The 21,104-nt window shown below is 49.5% G+C and overlaps 1 protein-coding gene across 1 annotated transcript; it reads right to left on the bottom strand.

The window, feature by feature from the left end:
• Nucleotides 1-12,534: 12,534 nt before the first annotated feature.
• Nucleotides 12,535-14,030, bottom strand: LOC143401734 (sperm motility kinase 2A-like). The gene is made up of 2 exons (XM_076859359.1): nt 13,573-14,030; nt 12,535-13,300 (listed from the first exon to the last, which is right to left on the bottom strand). The coding sequence occupies exons 1-2, from the start codon at nt 14,028-14,030 to the stop codon at nt 12,535-12,537; spliced, it is 1,224 nt and encodes a 407-aa protein (XP_076715474.1).
• Nucleotides 14,031-21,104: the final 7,074 nt, after the last annotated feature.

The following is a 21,104-nucleotide window of genomic DNA, read 5'->3' as shown; positions in this document are numbered from 1 at the left end:
CCCCTTCCGGGGAAGGCACTGCGAGTGGCACAGTTTGCTCCCGCTGATGGCGCCACACAGGGCCATGTGTGCAAACAGCCCTGCCCCTGAGCAGGGACTTCAGGTGGCCAAGCAAAGACACCCAGGATCCCAGCAGGATGTGAGGTCGCTTTGGTTAAAGTGTCTGAACCTGTTGGACAGTGGCCAACAGCCCATCGGACCTTCTTCCTCGGTGTGGAGGACACCAGGGTCCTCATAGGACGTGGCGCTTGCTGGGTAGCATCTCTGTAATCCCAAGTGGCCAGCTTCTCTGTGTAGCCTCCTACCCGCTCCGTCTTGGAAGTGGTGGGACTTAGTGTGACGGCACGGCTCAGAGGGGGCTGTTGTCCCTTGTGGTTTCTTTGAGTCCTTGCATTGAACCCTCACTGAGCCCATACCTTTTACACAATCTCAAAACCATATGAATATGCATCTATACCAGTCCAAAAAATATAACATGAAAGGTGACAAAGAAAATATGGGGAGATCAGCAAAGAAACTGATCTTGGGCCAGTTGTCATCAAGGCCATAGATTGTGCTGGTCGGCCATGCGACCACTTCATCGCTGTGCACGTTGTGTTTTTGGTTAGAAATTGTGCCTCATGAAATACCAGGCGGACAAGAATCCGTTGTTCACCCACGTGGGCCTGCCAGCGCGATCCTGCCCGGAAGCCCTTCTCCCCAGAATCAGCAGCGGATGTCTTGGTGTAGGGGAACCCGTGGAGCCTGGTGGTGACAACAAGTGGTGCTCCCTGCTGCAGTGTAGGCCTTCACCTTCAGCCCCACAGGGCCATGCATGTCCTGGGTCCCAAGGGAACCTTCCTTGACTGGGAAAGGGTTGCCAGTTTCTAGCCCAACCAGGGAAAGCCTAGGAAACACCCAGCACATGTCTGAAGACTGAAGTAGCCACGTTGGAGGCTGGAAGAGCAGGGCCAGCAGCAGCTGTCTTCCTCCCAGAGCTGGAGCTCAGCTTGGAGAAGCCGACCGGCTGCCTCCTGTGCTCCACCCCTAGGTGCTGCCAAAAAGATGGCGACACCTGACTGTTAGAGTCTGTAAACAAGTCAGGATGGTGCCTGGCATTTTGCCAGGGGAAGAGGTTTGTGAGGTGGAGCCAGCGAGCCATTAAGTGTGGAGATTCCTTGTTGGTTGACTGCTGTATTGAGTTTATGTTAATTAGATAAGCTATATAAAATATATAAATATCGCTCTGGTCCTACAATAAACGGCTCCCACTCCTGCTGTATCAATGTACACAAGTTGCTCGTCACCCCCCCCACTCCGCCTCCGGTTATTTTGCTGCAGCCGACTGCGACACCTGACAGGTTGCAGCACTTGCAGCGCATCCAGTCAGACTCACCTGCAACAACCGCACCTGTCCTTGCCCAAGAGGTGGGAAAGTGGACAGCTTGGGGGGCCACTCTTCCAGATAGGGGGGCAACCAGAAGCTACCCAGATGCGAAGTTGCTTTAGGGGTAAAGAGGTAAAGGCGGTCCAGGTTTGTAGATGGACTGGATTAGTCAGGTTTTCACCCTATCATGAAATACCAGACACCAGCTACTTATAATGAAAATGAGGTTTATTTAGTTCACAGTTTGGATGGTTCAAGGGCATGGTGCCTGCATCAGCTCAGTTCTGATGAGGGACCCGTGGTGGATGGGGGAAAGGCAGATGCCAATGGAAGAGACCTGTGTCTGGGCAAGCTGTCACATAGAGAGCCAGGAAGAGAGGGCAAGGGAGGGGCCAGGCTTGCTCCTTTTACAACTAACATGGAGTCCCAGAAGAACTGCCTTCAGAGGGCACACCCCCAGTGACCTATGATCTCCCAGGAGTTCCTACCTCTCCTGAAGTTCACTAACTCCAACACCATCACCCAGTGGACCAAGCCTCCAGCCACAATGGACCCTTGGGTTACTGTCAAACCACAACATGGACAGGGGTTCTGACCAGAGGGAGGTCCAGCAGAACCAAGTGCTATCCTAGGATGGGTCGTTTAGAGTGAGATCCAGTCGTCCTTTAGAAACGTGGCTCTCAATCCCTACTGCAGCACCGTTTCTGTTTCCCACGGGCGACTGGGTCTCGTGGACTGATCTCTTTCATGAGAGTCAATCTTTTAATCAGCAAATGAGATGAAAAGACTCCACAGGTGTAAAAGGCTGAAGGTTTGTGACACTTGAAACTCACAAAAGGCTTAAAAGATAGAGACGGGGTCTCTGTCATGACCTCTTTCATTTTTTTTAAATGAGAAATGTTTCTTAGAATAAATGTCCTCATCACTTAGCAACGCCACAGGCCTGGGGCTGAGATCTTCAGCCAGATTAATATTTTGGTCAATCTTATATGAAATCTTTTAAGTTTAAAAGGGGAGGGGCAAGAAGACAGGTGGTGAAAAGGATCAAGATAACCTAAGTGCATCTTTTGTGAGCTTTTCTGCTTCAGAGAGATTATTGCTGGTGGAAGGGACTTTTAATGGATTTAGCAGAAGACTCAGGCACTCAGTAAAGGCTTGCTGATGACGCCATCTGTGCAGGCATTGCACTAGGCCTGGGAAAGGAACTGGCAGGAGATGAACCATCAGAAAATTGTTGGATAATGAGAGGAATAGACATTTATCAAATAATCACACAAAAGAAGGTCTGACTGTAAATTGTGCTGAGTTCCTGAAGCCCAGGAAGCTATGAGCACAACATTGGAATGAAGCTATCAGCGGAGGCGGTGAGTCTGGGTGGAGAGAACAGCATGTGCAAAGGTCCTGAGAGAGGGTGGGTCTAGGTGAATTCCAGGAGCAGAAAGAAGGTGGTGAATCTTGATAAAGGAAAGCAAGCAGGAGAAATGTGAGCCTGTACTAGAGAGGACAGAAGAAATAGGCCACAGGACACTAGAGGCCACACTCAGAAGTTTGAGTTTAATTATATGAGAAGAGAAAAGCCCCAAAGAGTTAAAGCCATTTAAAAGTAAATAGAAAGGATGGGAGGGGATCAGGGTGATGTAAAACTTCTAAGGTCCCTTATTATGCAGAAGTTCAGGGACACCAAGATGGCAGAGGTGGCATATTAAAAGGAAGCCACTGACGGATAAGACAAGGAGACCAGTCCTGTCCCTTTTACAATAAATTCCATTACCATGACAACTCCTGCCACTGAGGACTCATCACCATGACAACCCCTGCCACAGGTTCAAATTTTACAATGAGCAATGGAAGTAAAGTAGGGAGTATTCAAATTAGGTTCTCTAAAGTAACCAGTGGGGGAGGGAATTGGAAATTATTCTAATCAGGTATCATAGATAACCAACGGGAAGAAATGGAGTGAGGTCTTGAATCAGGGTCGGGTAGAAAAGAGAACACCCCACAGTTCAGGATATAAGACCCTGAATTCCAGACATCGGGCCCTGAGCCTCTCTTGCTCATCCCACTCCATTCTGCCTGACAGAGTGCTATCTTCACCTTCAGTAAATCCGCACTGTATCGGTTCCTTCTGTGGGTCTCACTCAGTTCTTTGTTCAGGTCACCAAGGACCTGGGCTTCTACTGGACGTCCCAATGGTACTGACCTGGCTGCAGCAAGGAAGAAAACTCAGAGCTAGAGAAGTCTCCAAGGAGGGAGATGTTTCTCCATGTACCAAGGCCACCATTGTGCTGGGCGGAGCTCTCAGGGTCCATGCAAAGGCAGTGACGGAAAGAGATGGATGGAGCTAGGGGATTTAGTGGGTCAGATGGAGAGGCTCGGGGAAGGGAATTGAGGTTGAGTTGTGGGCATCTTCCCTTTGTGACTGTGTCCAAATGTCCCTCTCCTTCTTACAAGGGCCCCAGTCATGAGACTGAGGGTCCATGCAAAGCTGCAGTGACCTTAACTTGATCACATCTGCACAGTGTTTCCAAAGAAGATACCTGGGGCTGGGACTGCAGCAAATATTTTGAGGGGACCCGGTTTAACCCACTGTGCCACTGTGTTCTGCTGCGGCTGTTGGTATTTTCCCTGGATGCCCTCCTTTGTCGTCAGTATACTCCATATTCCAGCATGTTGGTTTCATATTTCAAAACCCTTCACAGGGGTTCAGAATTGATGGAAGTGTGTTGATTGCAAAGCTCACTGGGTTCTTTACCATGGAAGACATTTTCATTTACATTTTCCCTAAGGAAATATGGCAAAAGATGATAATTATCTTAAACACAGTTTCCAAAGATGATAGCTGTAGGGTTCTATTATGAATGTCATGTGTGTAAAGGGTTTTGGAAGAAGGTTTCCTTTGTCCAAGTCTCAGCCTTCTGGAAGAATCCACATATCTAAGTCACGCCAAATTTATGATTGATTCTTCTATTGAAGAATATGCCATCTGCAAATGGGTTTCTATAATGACACAGTCCCGTGGCAAATATGGGGTCCTCAAGGAAGAACCACTCTAAGTCGTAGAGTTTTGTGGTGAGCCTCAAATTGTTGTAAATACTTGTCTACGATTTTGTGTGCATGTGTCACTTTACCAAAAACAATGAGCCTGAAAAATTTCCCAATTCATTTTCCTAAATCCTCAGAAAAAAATGGATACATTATTGTAATTGTCCCAGTGTTATAAACATGTGTGTTTTATATGTTTATATACCCAGAATATGGCTTTCAAGTCCAAGCGTAGAATGATATGGCTTTTGTTACTTGGCCTGTCCCATTTACCCTGGTCTGTATTGCTGTCTGGGTGATGCCAATGGCCTTTTGACTTTACTCTCTACCAAGCTGCACAGACTAGAGGGCAGCTCTCAGAGACCTGTACTCCTCCTGTTCCCACTGACCGTAACACGGCAGCCCCTCCACACCACACTCAGATTGCTGCCTGGTGGCATTTGGAATCATTGGCCTTTTAAGCATACCTCTGGGTCCTGTGACATCCCAACATCTAGATCACCCCCTATTTCAGCCCTAGCATCAGACAGCTAAATCTCATGCTCTTAAACGCCCCTGACCCTGTACCTAGACCCACAGAACAGCTCTGCATGGAGATTCCCCTGACTGGGCCCATGAATTAGGTCCCTGTCCTTGGACAGATGAACAGCTTGATCCCGTAGGAACAGATGCCTGCACTGGACACTTTCCCTTTGCCCTCTGCCCCATCACCTCCTTGCTCTGGGCCCAAGAAGCTGAATTTTGGGGGGGTGCTTCAGGGGACTCTCTTGCCCTCTGGTTTTTCCAAGCAGAACATCTGCAGGAGCTGGGCCTCAGGGTAGCCGTGGCTCCCACCAGGGGATCTCCTTGCCTCTCCTGGTATCCGGGTCTCCCTCCCTGCCCTTGACCCTGCAGGCTTAGGATCTGCTCGGTAAAGTCTCCTGGCTGCTGCTGGCCCTGGTGCTCACTAGACTGCGCTGCTTTCTTTTAGGGTCGTCCATACCTTTTGCAAGGAATCAGGTGTTAAGCTTTCCTCAGTTACCGCCACTTAATGTGCCATCTCTTCTTACTGGGATCCTTGGAGTCTGTTGTCTTTGAATATGTTGCTGAAAGACATGGGTTGTTGGTGTCATTTGTACGGGATGTGACAGGTTGTTATTAAAGTAGTGCGCTGTGCAGACGGCTTCCTGTTCTATGTCAAGCAGAGTTGCTTCAGCCTATTGCTGAGACCAGGGCAAAGGACAGATAGCTGAATATCCAAAAAAAGGAAATAGGTAGATAGCGCTCCCCATCGCCTGGTTGCTAACAGCCTCTGGAGGAGGAGAAGGATGCAGTTTCCAACACAAGCAATCGCTTCAGCTGTCTCCTGCCTGTGGGTCACCTTTTGGTCATGTAGGCATGATAAGAAAGGAAACCTAGAATCTATAAGGGGCAAGACACCACCACTCCCTTGGGCACCAGCTCTGGATCCCTTCTGGAGGAGTCCCCCCCTCACTATTCCGTTTCTTAAATACAATTTACTTTCTGTTCCTGCCTTGGCATTTCTTGGGGGTTTAATCTTCAACATCAGTGGAATGTGGGCCAATCCTAAAGATTGGTATCATCACTATAGGAACACCTCTTCACTTAGCTTCCTAAACTTTCCTGAGCAAGAGCAAAGGGATTGGTGCAATCTAGCGGGGAATGCTCACACAGGGGTGTGGTACACATGTGTGCACACGAGGGCATGCACACACGCCTCTGAGCATTATCTCATGTCCTTCCTGTATTTCCCCTCTGTCCTCAGGTCCCCTTCCTGGAGGATGTCCTGGGCATCCATTCCTGGATTAATGATCGTACTCTGCATTCAGTGGGATGGACAGCAGAGCGGTGGAACACCTGTGTGTGAGGCCCAACCTCTGCCCCACCCAGACTTCCTGGCTGGGGGCATGCCTTTCCCACCACCCTGGTTCTGGTAGCTAGATGTGACTCCTCAGTCACATCTGGCTTTCCTTTTTGCCTTTCCAGACAAGAGTCGGGGATATAATAGAGTTTACAGGAGATTGTAACATAGCCCTGTAATTGAACACACTCTGGGGAATTCCTTCACAAGTATTTCTGGGTTTGGGTGGGTTTCTGTCCCAGACTTTGCCAGGACACAAAAGATTCATATTGAAGGAATTCATTTAAACAAAACCACTTGCTGCTACCAAGTTGGGGTGGGAATGATCCAGAAATGTGCCAGTTGATTGACAGGTAAAGAATGGTGATCATCAATTAAAATAAAAAGAAAGCACAGGAGGCAAGAGGAATAAGGAAAAGGCCCAGAGACCCAGCTATTTGGGCCAGTAAACCCATCCAGGGAGGCTGTCTCGAGGGCAGAAGAAGCATTTTCCTCTGGTGAATTCCACCCTCCGCCCCCACAGGGAAAAGAGCCGCAGAGCACAGTAATGTCAGAGATGGCCACCGTCTTGCAGCAGAGACTTGTCTTCATTCCACATAAGCCATAAAAATAAAAAGTCTTCTTTTCCCTGCCTTTCTCTAAGATCAACTTACAGAAGGGTTTGGGGAGGGAATGAATAAGCTCAGTCACTTTGGTTGGAAGGTTTAGGGGTAAATTCTTTCTTCATAGTCAATTTCCTTTTTTCTAAAAAATCTGTTTCTATAAAAGATATTGTCCTGATTTATTCAATAAAAATGGGGTTTAACAGTAATTTAAAACATATTATAATTGTACAATCAAATCCATAATTACCCACTAAACATGAGCTGGGTAGAGTCACATAGTGAGTAAATAACTGCTTTATGGTTTTAAGTTGTTGCATATGACTTATACATTTTTTAAGGCCTCTTTTAGCAAATTGTGGCCATACCTGGTACCCAACTTCCATTGGGCCACCCAGGATAATGGGGTTTAAAGCAAATAAATTATCCATAAAAGATGAATGAAGGGGCTGGGAAACACTCCAAGTACTTCAACAACTAACACAAAAGAGATTATTTTATATGTTCTGGATCATTATATTATAAAGAAGTGTTTTTCACCCTGCTCCCACTGTGCTCACACACACTTTCTCACACACACACACACACACACACACACGCACACGCGTGGTGACTGTCTTTCTATAAATACAATCTTGCACATGCCTACATTATGGAGAGCTGAGGAGGCTGCTCCCCCTGATCCTGCAGTGGGCCCCGCGTCTGGCTCCTCCTGTCTGCCTCTCTTCTGCAGTTCCACTTAGAACCCCCAGTACTCTACACCAGTTTGGAAACTTCCAGAAAGTCCTACTCTGCTTTTCTCTATATACATGCACGACATTCTAAGGGTAGATGAATCTAACATGTGATAGGAGGAATGTTAGCTATGACAAAGAACTTCAATAAAACACTGGACTGCCGCCCGGAGCGGATTTCCAGGGGCTTCTAATTCTGCATAAAAGGAAGGACAAAAAGCACTTTCTTTATGGCACTGGTTGTTGGGCCTCAGCCTCGTTCAGACACTCAATCCCTCCACCAGGCACTGTGCTGTCACATTGTCCTGGCTGATCCTGTCCCTACTGGCCACAGTCCATTATCAAACAACTGAAATGCAAATTGGTATGTGCTGTCAGAGTAATATATGCACTAGATTTTGAAGATTTGAAAGAATATAAATATTGTATTTGACATAGTTACATAATAATATATGACTAGAATAAATTTTACTTGTTGCTTTCTATTGTTTTTAAACGTGGCCACCAGAAAATTTAAATCCCATGTATACCTTGTGTCTGCAACTGGCCTTATATTCTATTAAACTGTGCAGCTCTATTTTATGGGTCACCAAGTCAAAGAGCCACAGAGACCAGTCGGCAACACAGATGATGCCTCTGAGATGTCCTTGGGCACTGGTGGGACCACGAAGTGCTAAGGCATGTGCCCATCAGAGGAGGCGGAGCCCTCGGCACCACCCCATTATAGTGAGGCAAGAATGTGGTCCAGCTGTCTCTTGGACCTCCTAAGTTTTTAGAGAGACTTTGGAAATCTGGATGTAAATGCGTGTGAGGAGTATGGATTCATATGTGCACATGAATTTTCCAAACTTCTAAGTGTTGGAAACTACTCCTCAATTTTAAAAACTAAGGTAGCACAACAACACTCTTTAGGCCAAACACAACATTTTGGGAGCCAACCCTGGTCATAGGATGGTGGTGTGTGGGATGCTCCGTCTCTGCCAGGGCCAGCCTACCGTGGTTTCCTCCTCCCCAGCCATGAGGCCTCCAGACAGGCTGTCTGTTTTTTGTTTTTTTTAACCAAGGATTGAATCCAGGGGTGCTTTACCGCTGAGCCACATCCCCAGCTCTTTTCTTAAAAAAAAAAAAATTATATATATATATATAATTTAGAGTCAGGGTCTTGTTGAGTTGCTTAGGACCTTACTAAGTTGCTGAGGCTGGCTTTAAACTTGTGATCCTTCTGCCTCAGCCTCCTGTGCCATAGTCGGGCTGGGCACAATTCAGGAGCCACTTGTCAAGCAGGATGGAACTTTATTTTTAGCACCCACACCACACAACTGGAGCTCTCCAGGAATTCCCAGAGCAAGCACCTCAACCAGCACTCTTAGGTCCGGCTCTTGAGGCAGATTCGCTGGGTCATGTGGGCGGAGCCAAAAGAGTCCCCCAGTGAGCAGCTCCGTGGTCTGAAAGGGTGGGGAAACAGCCCAATGAGCATCACTGCAAAGGAGCCAATCAGCTGGAAGTTTGCTGGGGCCGCTTGGGCTGTGGCTCTCAACACTCCTGAGCAGCTGGGATTATAGTTGTGTGCCACTGCACCTGGCCAGACGGGCTGTCTTGTATGGTTGCATACTGGTACCACAGCTGAGGCATCTACAGATACCAAATAAGCATGGTCCTGTAGATAAATGAACGCATGGGTTCTGAAATCTTCTCTCTTGGAGGTTCTTAAACAGGAACTGCTTTCCTCTCTTTCCAAAGGCTGATCTGTGGTCCCATCTTAGAGAGTGAAGAACAGCTACTTCACCTCCCAAGTCTCTTCTCATTTGAGCTACCACTTTGGCAAAACATCCATGTCTTACAGGTAAAATGAATTCTGAGGGTCCCCTTTGTGCTAGTGCCGAGAGTTTAAAAAAATACATTGACACTGAAACGCTAGAACATAATTTAAAATGAGGCCTGAATTTTACCCTAGTGCCATGGAATCTGGAGGGACATTCACACTCTTCCTTCTCAAGGGGAAGGACCATGCCCAGTGGGAGGACCACATGCCTTGGGGTTGGGGGAGGGAATGTATCAGTGTCACAGTCCAAGTGGCCAGGCTGGGACCAGGTCAATGTAGGCTGGCCCCACAGCCACGGCTCCTTCAGGACACCAGGCAGAGTTGGACACTGTGCTGAAACCTCACAGCCTGAGTCATCGGAGAAGAGTGAGAAGGGGTGGAATCAGGAAACCATACCCTTCGCCATGTCCCACTTTTTAATGGATCCAACATTGTAGAAATACTTGAGGTTTATTTTCTCCAGGCACTTTTCATCTGTCGATTTAGAATATAATGACTATGCCCTTTCTGAGCTCTACAGGACAAACTGTTCCAGATCCAGGGTGGCCACTTGTTGCAGAGAAGAGGACCTGACCCAGGAGTGAAGGCACCCACCCGCCATGCTGGTGGGAGGCAGTGGAAGGAGAGACAGGGCCCGCGGGGACATCTCCTGAGACCCACAGGGACGTCTCCACTTGTGTGCAGCCACTTTAGGACTTGCTTCCTGTCCTGATGCCTATCCCTGAGAGACTCTCATGTCATCAAGGAAGACCACTGAAGTCATCAAGAATGCTTCCAAATGGGGCGGTGACAGAGGACCTTGCCATGCCTCCGCGGGACACAGGCGTGCCTGTCCCCAGTGCCTGGGTGCACCGTCCTTGCATCTCTCCTTCCCGCCACTGGCAGTGCTGTCCACAACTCTTTCTCTGCACTGTCCTTCTTCGTCTGGGCACTCTGAGTGCCCTCACCTCTGCCCCGCCCCGCCCTCTGCCTTGAGTTGGTGCCCGGGCCCCATGAGCCCCTCTGTGCAGAGTGCTCACCATCGAGCATCACACACGTGTGGGCATAAGCATCTCTTCCAGTGGAGCTCAGCGTCCCTCCAGCAGCTGCCATACAGTGGCAAGTGGAGAGAAGGCACTAGCAATTCCAAGAGCCCTGATGCATTCCAGCCACGGGCTCCCCGTGTCCATGGTCCCCTCCCCCAGTGCTCCTTGAGCCCTGTGACAGATGGTGGCCTCTGTCTGCAGATAAAACAAGGGCAGATGCTGGTGTGGACCTTCCTTTTCCAGCCAGCATTGGCCAAGAGGGCACAGGCAAATAAATAAACCCTGCGCCTGCCACATGCTGATGCTTCATGGCCCCTGGAGTGTTACTTTGCTCCAAGCTGAGCTTGGCATCTTTCCCACCTGCAGAATTCCCCGTGGTCCCAGTGTGCATGAAGCCAGTGCCCTTCCTGTGGTCTCCAGGCTCCTCCTGGATGGGCCTGTCTGTGCAGGTGTGCCATGGCCTGTCTCCTCCTGCCCGTGGGATCCGGAGCGGGTCTAGAGTCGTCTCCTGCTTTCTGCTTCTTCCGTGGAGCTCCCTGCCCACTCCCTCTCCTCCTTACCTCTCCCTCCTTCCTGCAGGGCTCCTCCTTCTCCTCCATCCTGGGCTATTAAATGAGAGGATTGTGCTACAGCCCAGGGCTGAGACTCTACCCCTGCAACCCACTGAGGGCTCTCCTTGTCTACGGCTCACAGCCGGGACTCCTGCCCAGGAAGGACCAGCTCCTGTGTGATTGAACACTTAGGGCTGAGGACCTCAGAGGTCTGTTGAGACCTTGAGCTCCTTGTCCTGGGCTTCTGCTACTGGCATGGTGGGGAAAGTGCCACTGTTTTGGTGGAAGTCCTCGCCACCCGGGAGCTACAGACTGTGCATGTGCTGGTGGCCGCTCTGCAGATGCATCTGTGGGGAGCTTCTGGCTGGCTGCACAGAACAGAGGCTCTGAACACTGGCTTCTGACTGCTGGACACAAAGCACACTCAGCTGGGCTCTAACTCTTCTGTCTGGGGCACCAGGACCTGGACTCCTTGCTTCATCTTTTTTAACCTTTTTATCAGATGTCTTTGAGGCTGTGCCAAGCACCCTGGTGAGCCTGGCGGAAGGATATGAGTGTAGAGTTGAAGCAACCAGCCTCCCTGGCAAGGTGATGAGAGGTCCAAGGAGGTGTCCTGTCCATTAAATAAACCGAGTCAATAACCACAGAGGCAGACCAGGAACCCACATGTCCATAGTGCAGCATGTGAATCCCAGGGCAGATCATGCAGGCCTGTACATCAAGGTGAGGAGGGTGGGAACCTGCATTAATGTCCTAGGTGGTGATATGAAAAAAAAAAACTGTTAAAAATGTGGGTGGGTAAAAGCACTAAATTGCATCCATAACATGATTGACATCTCTCCAGAAACACTGTGTTCGCCCCGTCCAACACCTTTACCAACAGTCACAATGTTGGGTGGGAGGCAGCGTGACAGGTGGGAAGGTGTCATGGCCCACCTCCTCTTTCCCTGCACACAGGCTCAGGAAGATGATGCCATAGAACACTGAGGTCACTCAGGCCTTCTTAGAAGTGATTTACCCAGCACTTGGCACCCACTCTGTGCACCATCCTGAAGGAGGGTCATCCTGGCCAAGGTCGCCAAGTAAAAGTCATGTCTACACTGGCTCGATGAGACTCCTTCCACACTGTGTGAGGGGAAGCGAGACTGTCTGCATTAGCTCAGAGCAGATGAGTGCTCTGTACTGGCTCAAGGCTAGTGAGCACCACTATTCTTGTTCACGGCCACGGAGTCCCTATCTACACTGCAGAGGGAGGCACAGGGGTCCAGGCCTGGGAGAGGATGGCTGATAGGCCCCTTTCTTTTCATCAGCCTACATTTTAATCTTTGTAATAAATGCTATCATCCAATTTGTCTGAAACCAATTTATTAAGAAACATCTGAGAAGAATGGGGGAGAGGAGAGAGGGGCAGGGCGAAGTGTCCCAGGCAGAACGGCCTCTGAGGTCTTCTGCAGGTGGGGGCAGAGGAGAGACGGCTGTCCGCTGGCGCTGTCTGTCTGTCTGGCTCTCCACTTCCTTGGAGGCAGGCCGTCTATGGATGTGGCACGTCTCTTCTCTGTGACATTGGAGCCACTTTATTGCTGACACGTGGCACGCAGCAGCAGCACAGGGCTCGGACACAGGCAGCGATCCTGCTCCTCACCCGTTCCCAGCCATTGGTGTGGCCAGGGCCTTGCCTCAGGGCTGTGTCCTGGGAGGAGGAGCTGCTGTGTGCCCTGGACCACCAGACGAGGACCCTGGAGGGCTCGGGGCTGGGGAAGCCAGAGTCAGACCGGGAGCAGCTGCGGAGAGTGGGGGCCCCTGCAGGTGGGCAGCGCAGAGGAATGGCAGGCAGGCTGCCACCCCTGATGGCCCTGTGCCCTGGCTGTTGGGCGATCTCGGGCAGCGGGTTCTCAGAGGGCAAGGGGAAGGTGCGCAGCGCAGGCTGGCTGGCGCTCCTCTGTGGGAGGACAGGCACACTGGAGAGATTCTCGGGGCGCCGGCGAGGCCTAAACCACTGAGGCACAGGCTGCCCCTGGAAGGCGCTCCCTACCCCCTGGACTTGCTGGTGCTTCAGGATGAGGTACGTCGCCATCACCACATCAAACTTCCTCTTGGCCAGAGACACCCAGGTTTGGTAGGGATCAAAATCCAGGTCGAAGAGCATGGTCAGGATGGCGGGGTCTGGGAATGTGGGGAGGGCCTGGCTGGAAGGATGGGGTGCACACGGCTCACCCTGCCGCAGCCATGGGTGCTGCAAGATCTGCTTCAGTGTGGGTCGCTTCTTGGGGTTCACGACCAGGATCTGGCGGATGAGCCTTCATGCTTTGATGGGAACAGAGCTGGGCACCTGGAACCTTGCCAGAAGGATCCTCAACAGCATCTCCTGAGGGGTGTCCCCCCTGAATGGGTAGCTCCCCGTCAACATAAAATAGAGAATGATGCCCAGGCTCCAGATGTCCGCTGGAGGGCCCTCATACTCTTGCTTCAGGACAATTTCTGGGGCAAGGTAAGCCAGAGTACCCCAGAAATTGTTCAGCTTCTGCCCGGCCGTGAACCTGGCGCTGAGGCCGAAGTCGATGAGTTTCACGTGTCCTCTGGCATCCCTGGCTTCAGGTCTCTGTGCACGATGCCCTTGTCGTGGCAGTGGCCCAGGGCACATACGATCTGCCTGAAGAGTCTGCAGGCCTCCTCCTGCTGCATGCCACCAGGTGGGATGTGCTCAAGTAGCTGTCCCCCACCTGCGTACTCCATCACCATGTACAGGTTCTCCCTGGTCCTGATCACCTGAAAGAGCTGGATCACGTTGGGGTGCTCCAGGCTCTTCAACATTAGAGGTTCGGAGAGGTCCGAGATGTTCTTCGTCACCGTCTTCAGGACTTTCACTGCCACCTCTGCCCCCGTGAGGCGATGGCGGGCCAGGTGGACCTCACCAAACTCGCCATGCCCAATGGCCCTCAGGACCTCATACTGGTCCAGGAAGCCTGGCTCCTGGCAGGAGCCCGGCCCCCTCAACGCTACTCTAGACTGACTACTCTTGCTAACCATGACACCCTGAGCAGGAACACCCACTAAGGATGCTAGCTGAAAAAGAAAAATAACAAACCAAAACAACAAAACAAAATCAAAAACCAAAACCAGACAAAACAAAAAACCCAAATCAAAAAACCAATATCCACAGACCGCAACCACCGACCGCCAACCACCAAACGCACTAACTATCTGGGAGTCCGACAGGTCACCACCAAGAGCTTCCTGTACTTGTGGACAACACCCAGCCTCAGCCACCCCCTTATATACCGGCTGTTTGAGATTCCTCACAATGGCTCAAAAGTGTAGTAACACCTCATCCACTTTCTGATACTACAGCTTTGTTCCTGCAGGAAGAGTCGGGGCCTCCAGTGGTCATCTGGAGTCTGTTTCTCTATGTTGACAGAGAGCTGCCCAATCAGGGGACCACCTCTCAGGTGATGATGATGGGGATCATTTTCAGAAGGTGCCACGTCGAGCACAGTCTTTATACCTACGGAGTTAAGAGGGGGGAAGATGTCGTCATCATTTCCCCATAAGATGCTCATCAGATTTCTCCTTAGAAGCTCTGGAAGGCAAGCCACTTGTCCCTTGTATTTCTGTACTAACCTGAGTAATTTTTACCTTTGAAAATATTGCACTTTCTAAATAACAGTAATAAATATAATTGAAAACTCCTAAGTACTTAATGGCAGTATGTGGAATTCAGCTAAAATGCCCCAAGAAAGTAAGATGTGCACAAAAGAAAAGAAGTTAAAAATAGCTCTGTGGGACAGGGGCTTCGAGAAAACCTCTCTCCGAGCTCTATATTTGCTCAGCTCTTCCGGGACGGCAATGGGTCCATGTGACCCCACGTCTTTGGTGGTGTATTGGCTGCTCTTGGCCAGGATCGTTGTTCTGTGCACTTCCCCTTCCCCTTGGTCACACTCCACCTCAAGTCAGTTTGCTACATTGTTGCCAGCTGTCCTGATACATAACAGCTTTCAGGAACAGTCCTCACCAGACCAGGCACAGGGCTACTAGGACACAGGGATCTCTGGAACATAAATGGGTCCTCCAATGCCTGACCAGCATGCACATGGGCAGTGCAGGAGAAACAAGTTGTGGAATGTGTGGAATCAGACTCCATAGGAAGTCCTTCCAACATCAGGCATGAAACTGCAAGCAGAGGGTTTGTTCCTCATCAATGCCTATTGGAAGTTCAAGTTCTTTTTTTACTGGGAATACATTCCATAATACAGTCCTTAGAACTACAAATACGTTATACAGCTTTGCACTTCTCTGATGGGAAACATGCAAAATAGGATTTCTTAGAATGTCTGTGTTTGCAGGGCACAAATTTGGAACAGTCCTACAGAAAGTCAGCCTGTGTCTAACAGTCCCTTCCTGAGGGGAGCTGGGCAGAGGCGTCCTCATTCTCTATAACATCCCGAGACCTAACGCAGCATCGCCAGACACAGGTGGTCATGTAAAGGAGACTTTTCTAACCTCTCAGAAAGCAGGACAGCAAACCATTTGTGCCCAAGGGAAGACTTAAGTGTCTTTTGATTTTCTCTATAGAAATTATCATAAATTTTTTTTTTGCCATGTGAAAAGGAAATCAGATTTATGACCAAGAGTGGGAAAAAAGATATTGAGTCAGACAGTTAATTAATAAAAATAGTGCAATATTTTTCTAGATCTTAAGACAATTTGTATTTAACAGCTTTTTTTAAAGTGTGTAACATACTGTGGCTTCTTTTTTCCTTTCAAATTAATATTTTCACTCTTATATCTAATTTCATATTAAAAATTTAATGCTCTTTCCTTAAAGTGGAAAAACCTCTCCCAACGTGTACAAGCTGCAGGCCCCCTAAAAGCAGATCCATCCTGACCCTTGAAAGAAGAAAATGTTATTTAAGAGAAAAAATGAAAAACATACTGTCAGTCAGGTTTTCATTGCTGTGACCAAAACACCTGACAAGAACAACTTAGAGGAGGAAAATCTATTTGGTCTCATGGTTTCAGAGATTTAGTCCCCGGTGGGCTGACTCCATTACCCCGAGACCAAGTGAGGCCTGGTCGATTGATTCTTGCCTAGAATACCGTGGTGGAAGAGCATGGTGGAGGAGCTCTGCTCTAGCAGCCAGGAAGCAGAGACAGAGGGAGGGCAAAGGCTTCAGGGCAGACGCAACCTTCCAGGGAGCGTCCCCTGTGACCACCTTTTCCAGCCAGGTCCCACCTTCCTACAGTCACACCCAGTGAGTCCTTTCAAACTAGGATGAGCTGATGAGGTCACAGCTCTCGGCATCCAATCATTTTATCTTGGGATATTCCTGCCTTAACACAGGAGCTTTGGGGGGACACCTTATATCCAACCATAACATATTTTCTGGACATCAGTAAAGGGTGAAAGACATTGTTTTGAGAGGTAAGAATTCACCCACTTCGGTAGCCTCAACAATCTGCGACCACAAGATAAATTGACTTTTTCTTAACAGCGTGTTTTTTACAGCAAAAATTCCCCGGGGCCCTCACTGCCAGTACCAGCCCTGTCCTACCCCATCAAGTCACCTTGAATATTTGTGTTTTCGAGACACCACTTGTTCCAGTCAGAATGGCAATTATCAAGAATATAAGTAACAATAAATGTTGGGGAGAATGTGGGCGGAAAGGCACACTCATCCATTGCTGGTGGGACTGCATATTGGTATAACCACTCTGGAAAGCAGGATGGAGATTCCTTAGAAAACCTGGAATGGAACCACATATGACCCAGTTTTCCCACTCCTTGGCATACTCCCAAAGGAATAATGTCCTCTGTGTGGCACTTTCTAAGACTGAAGAAGTAAGACTGAGGAAATGTCCAGCATTCTATAGTAACTAACACAACCCTATCAATGTTTATAGCAGCTCAAGTCACATTAGCTAAGCCCTGGAACACCCTTCAAGAGATGAATGGATAAAAAAAATGTGGTACATATACACAATAGAATATTACTCAAGCATAAAGAAGAATGAAATTATGGTATTTGCTGTTAAATGGATAGATCTGGAGACTACCATTCTAAGTGAATAAGTCAATCCCCAAAACCAAAGGCCAAATGTTCTCTGTGATATGTGGATGCTAACACACAATAGAGAGGGGAGGGAAGAATAGAAGTTCATTGGATTAGACAAAGGGGAATGAAAGGAAGGAAGGGAAGATAGGAATAGGAAAGATAGCAGAATGAGTCAGACACGACTTTCCTATGTTCATATATGAATACACAATCCATGAAACTCCACATCATGTACAACCACAAGGATGGGAAGTTTGACTTCAGGTATGTATACTATGTCAAAATACGCTCTACTGTCGTGAATATCTGAAAAGAATTTAAAAATGAAAAAAAAAGAGGAAAAGCATATAAAAAAAAGATACCGTGTGTACTAGTCATCTGTCACCATGTGTCACACACTAGAGTTTGAAACAAGACACATGTACTCTTCCACAATTGCTGAAACTCAAGCTCCAAGCACAGCTTAGTCACCTCCTCTTCTCCAAGGTCCAGTCAGTGAGCATCAGGGGTCCATCTAGAGGTCCCACTGGGAAGGATTCCTGCACAGGCTCAGCTGGTTGCCTGCAGGGTGTTGACCAGGGTCTACCCTAAGTTTCTTGCCAATGGGCCTCTCCAATACGACTTGCTGGGAACAAGCTGAGAAGGCAAGAGTTGGCTAGCCAGACAGAAGTGACAATCTCATACAGCCTGATCACAGAGGTGACATTCCACCAGCTTTGCTCTATTGTCTTGGTGAGGAGTAAGTCTCTGGCCCATCCTCAAGGGGAGATGACTCACAAGGGCATGAGCGCCAGGCTGGGACCATCACGGGCCATTTGAGAAGCTGCCCACTATACTACATGGTCAGAATGAGTTTCCAAGTTTCCCTGGCTCCCTTGCCAGGGTCCCCACTGGCTCCCAGTGACTCCAAGGAAAATATGCCAGTGCCTCTAGCTCCCAATGGCATGAGTGACATAGGGTTCTGCAGAAACAGCACTTTCTCAGAGTGTTTGTGTTCAGGGAAGGACAGCTCCTAGAGCAACCTACAGCTGCACTCTCAGGTCCAAGCAAAGGACCAGCCTGACCCTAGGGGTTGTGCTCCCAGGGGGCTTCCTGCCTGGATCCCATCTCACATCCCCAGCAGCGCCCAGGTCCCACCCACCACCTGGCCTGCAGCAGTGCTCCAAGCTCAGTAGAGCTGGCTGCTCCCTCCCCAGTGCGAGGAGAGAGAGGTCTTCCCTTCCCAGACACCCTACCCCAGGGTTCACCCTCTCCCCAGGGACTGAGGTGGAGAACATCCATTCCTTTCCCCTAACCCAAACGTGAGACCTGCTCCGTGGCCTGAGCAAGACCACCACGGTCCATCAGACAAGCCAAAGCTAGAAAATAAAAAAATAACCCATGCTCCATTCCCTCCGTCTTACTTCTTCAGTCTTAGAAAATGCCACACAGAGGACATCAGTGGCCTGCCCAAGGTATGAGCCATACTGGTCCAGTTTCTTCTTATATTTCTTCAAGAGAAGATAAGACAGATGCCCCTCAGTCTCATCTTCAGCTTTCAAACTCCTGTGAGCAAGTGCTTGCTCATGAGCACCCTCCTCAGAATAAGAATTTTTAAGCAAAAGGCAGCCTAACTTGGAGGAGAACAATCCAGGTAAAATGTCCAGTTTACATGACTCACAACATTTCCACCTGAAGTGTACCCTGTGGGTCATTTCCTCAGGCCTGCGTAGGCAGTCCCTCTGGGACCACAGGGTGATTGGAAGACATTCTAATCTCCATTCATAAAGCACAAAACCTCCGTAGATCCCAAAATGTCTAACTTTCCAGGTTCAAGAAAATGCAAAGTCCAGTTGCAACAGGCACACAGTCCCCAGAGTGTCCGCGAGGAAGCTGCTAGGGAGGTCTGGTCTGATTATTCTCTTGGGATATCAGGTGCTGTGGATTTTTTTACTGTAGGGTGATGCAGCCTTCAGCACACTTAGCTTACCCTCACATCTCCCAAACTTCAAGTGGTTCTTCCCTCTGTACAGGACTCTAGTGGCCACTGTGCACACAGCTCCTTGGAGAGCCAACATGTCAAGTGGCCTTTGCCATTACCACCATGACACGGAGGTTACAATCCGTGGAAGGAGCAGGATGCACCTCTCCCTGTTGGCTATAGAGAATTAAATATCCTGAAGTAAGCACTCCAATCCTCACTTGGACACCTGTGAAGGAGACTGGGAGTCTCACAAGATGGATGCCCAGGTGACGGTCACCTAGCCCACGCCTGCCCCATTTCCCATGATGCAGCACTTCAAAGGCAGAGGACGGATGCCGTGGTCAGTGGCATGTGTCACTTTGCGTAGAAACAGGACAGTGAAGGAGCTGAGGAGGAGGTAGAGGGCTTCTTCCCCCTGGTCTGCATGGCGAAGGGCCTCCATTCTTCTTTGGAACTGCTTATGTGAAAAGTCTAGAGGGTAGAGGATCTCAACGGCAAAGGGTGAAGGACGACTTTTTTGCCTCAGCTTGGGCTGTGGAAAATGAAAGGGTGCCAGAGGAAAGCACAGCCAAGTGCAGATTTTTGCACTTCAAAGAATTTTTATTTTTTCAATCAGAGGAGACATGAACTCCCAGATTCTAGACTCTCTATTTCAGTTCCAAATTGTCAAGTTGCTGATGATGCAGTCTCTCCTAGAGTTTGTTTGGAGAAAGCAGCAAATGCATGAAAAGGAAAAACTGTATTTTCCCCAAATGAGCTCCCTGCCTTTGCAGAGCATATGATTAACTGCAGCCATGGGACCAGAATCCTCTTACATTCCTGAAGGGTGACACTCTGTGACTCTTTGGTGTCAGGCCTGGCAAAATCCTGGACCGAGGACCAGCAGGGAGAATCAAAAATAATGGAGACTCTGGGGTGGTGCGTGGGAAGACAGGCTGGCCAGCATGTGGGGACTCTTGGCGAGCTTTGTGGCCCACATGACCCAGTGGATGAGAACGGGGCTTACTCTGGGCAGGCAGCCCTCCCCCCAGCCCACCTCATGTGCCCGTGGTGGGGGGGTGCCCCAGGGCCAAAGTCATGTGAAGCTCTCCAGGGCTCCCACGGCTACCCATCCTGCACTGAACCAGCACTTCTGGCACTGAGACCTCCCTTCCTTCCTTCCTTCCTTCCTTCCTTCCTTCTCCTCCCTCCCTCCCTCCCTCCCTCCCTCCTTCCTTCCTTCATTAAACAAGCACCTACAGTGGCCAGTCAGAGTCCCCAGGGGACTGTGGAGAGCAGATGTGTACACAATGCCATCCCACACTGTGGATAGAGCCAGCCTAAAGTCACCAGCTCTTGGGAGTGTTGGGGCAAGAAGGCTCTGCACAGAATTAGCATATAAACCAGGTTTCAAGGTGGGTGACTAGGAGTTTGCTGGTGGACGAGGGAAGAAGCCCTGCAGACAGAGTGAGGATCAACCACACCTCCCTGGCTTGTTCCTAAGTGTGTTTTCATTGGAAATCCACCAGTGATGTTAAGTTGCTGGATAGACATCTTGGAACACGAAAAAATATTCAGCAAGTAATTTTGCTGAGGACTGAGCAAATCAGTCAGAAAAAAAAACTTTAGCAATTACATTGAACCTGTCCGCAGGGTACATTCAGTCTAGTAAAGATCATCCCCAAAACATGGCACATGGGCAGGGTGTGGATGGCTTTAGGAAGACAATGGGGGAACAGGGCACCCCAGAGCCACCCCGGGAGCCAGCAGAGGCCAGGCTGAAACTTGTCCTAAAGGAGAGACGTAAGGTGGGCATCCACCAAGGGTGCAGGAGAACTGGGCCCGTCCTGAGTGGGACGGGGCACAGCAGAGCTGAGTACCACATGGGTGGTGGGTGGGACTGTGGAAGTTGAGGGTGGGCAGGAAGGAGGGTGTGATGGGGAAAGAGGTCAGGAAGAAATGATCAAGGCAGCGTTAGGGGGCAGCCAGGCCCAGGGGCAGGACACACAGCAGCGAGTCTGGACTTCATGCAGAAGGCGGCAGAGTGCCAGGGAAGGGACTAAGTTGGGGAGTGACAACATCCACTTTAAAAAGTAATGTCTTACTCTC

Source organism: Callospermophilus lateralis, chromosome 6 (assembly GCF_048772815.1).
Source record: "Callospermophilus lateralis isolate mCalLat2 chromosome 6, mCalLat2.hap1, whole genome shotgun sequence".
NCBI classification, from domain to species: Eukaryota; Metazoa; Chordata; class Mammalia; order Rodentia; family Sciuridae; genus Callospermophilus; species Callospermophilus lateralis.
Note: the sequence above shows the minus strand (reverse complement) of the source record. Positions and strands in the feature narration are given on the sequence as shown.

What these genes read in the sequence shown, in the direction of transcription:
- LOC143401734 (XM_076859359.1), bottom strand. Translation starts at nt 14,030, where the DNA reads ATGGTTAGCAAGAGTAGTCAGTCTAGAGTAGCGTTGAGGGGGCCGGGC. An exon ending in CCAGGGATGCCAGAGGACAC is followed by an intron (nt 13,301 to 13,572) that starts GTGAAACTCATC and finishes CAAAGCATGAAG; the next exon opens with GCTCATCCGCCAGATCCTGG.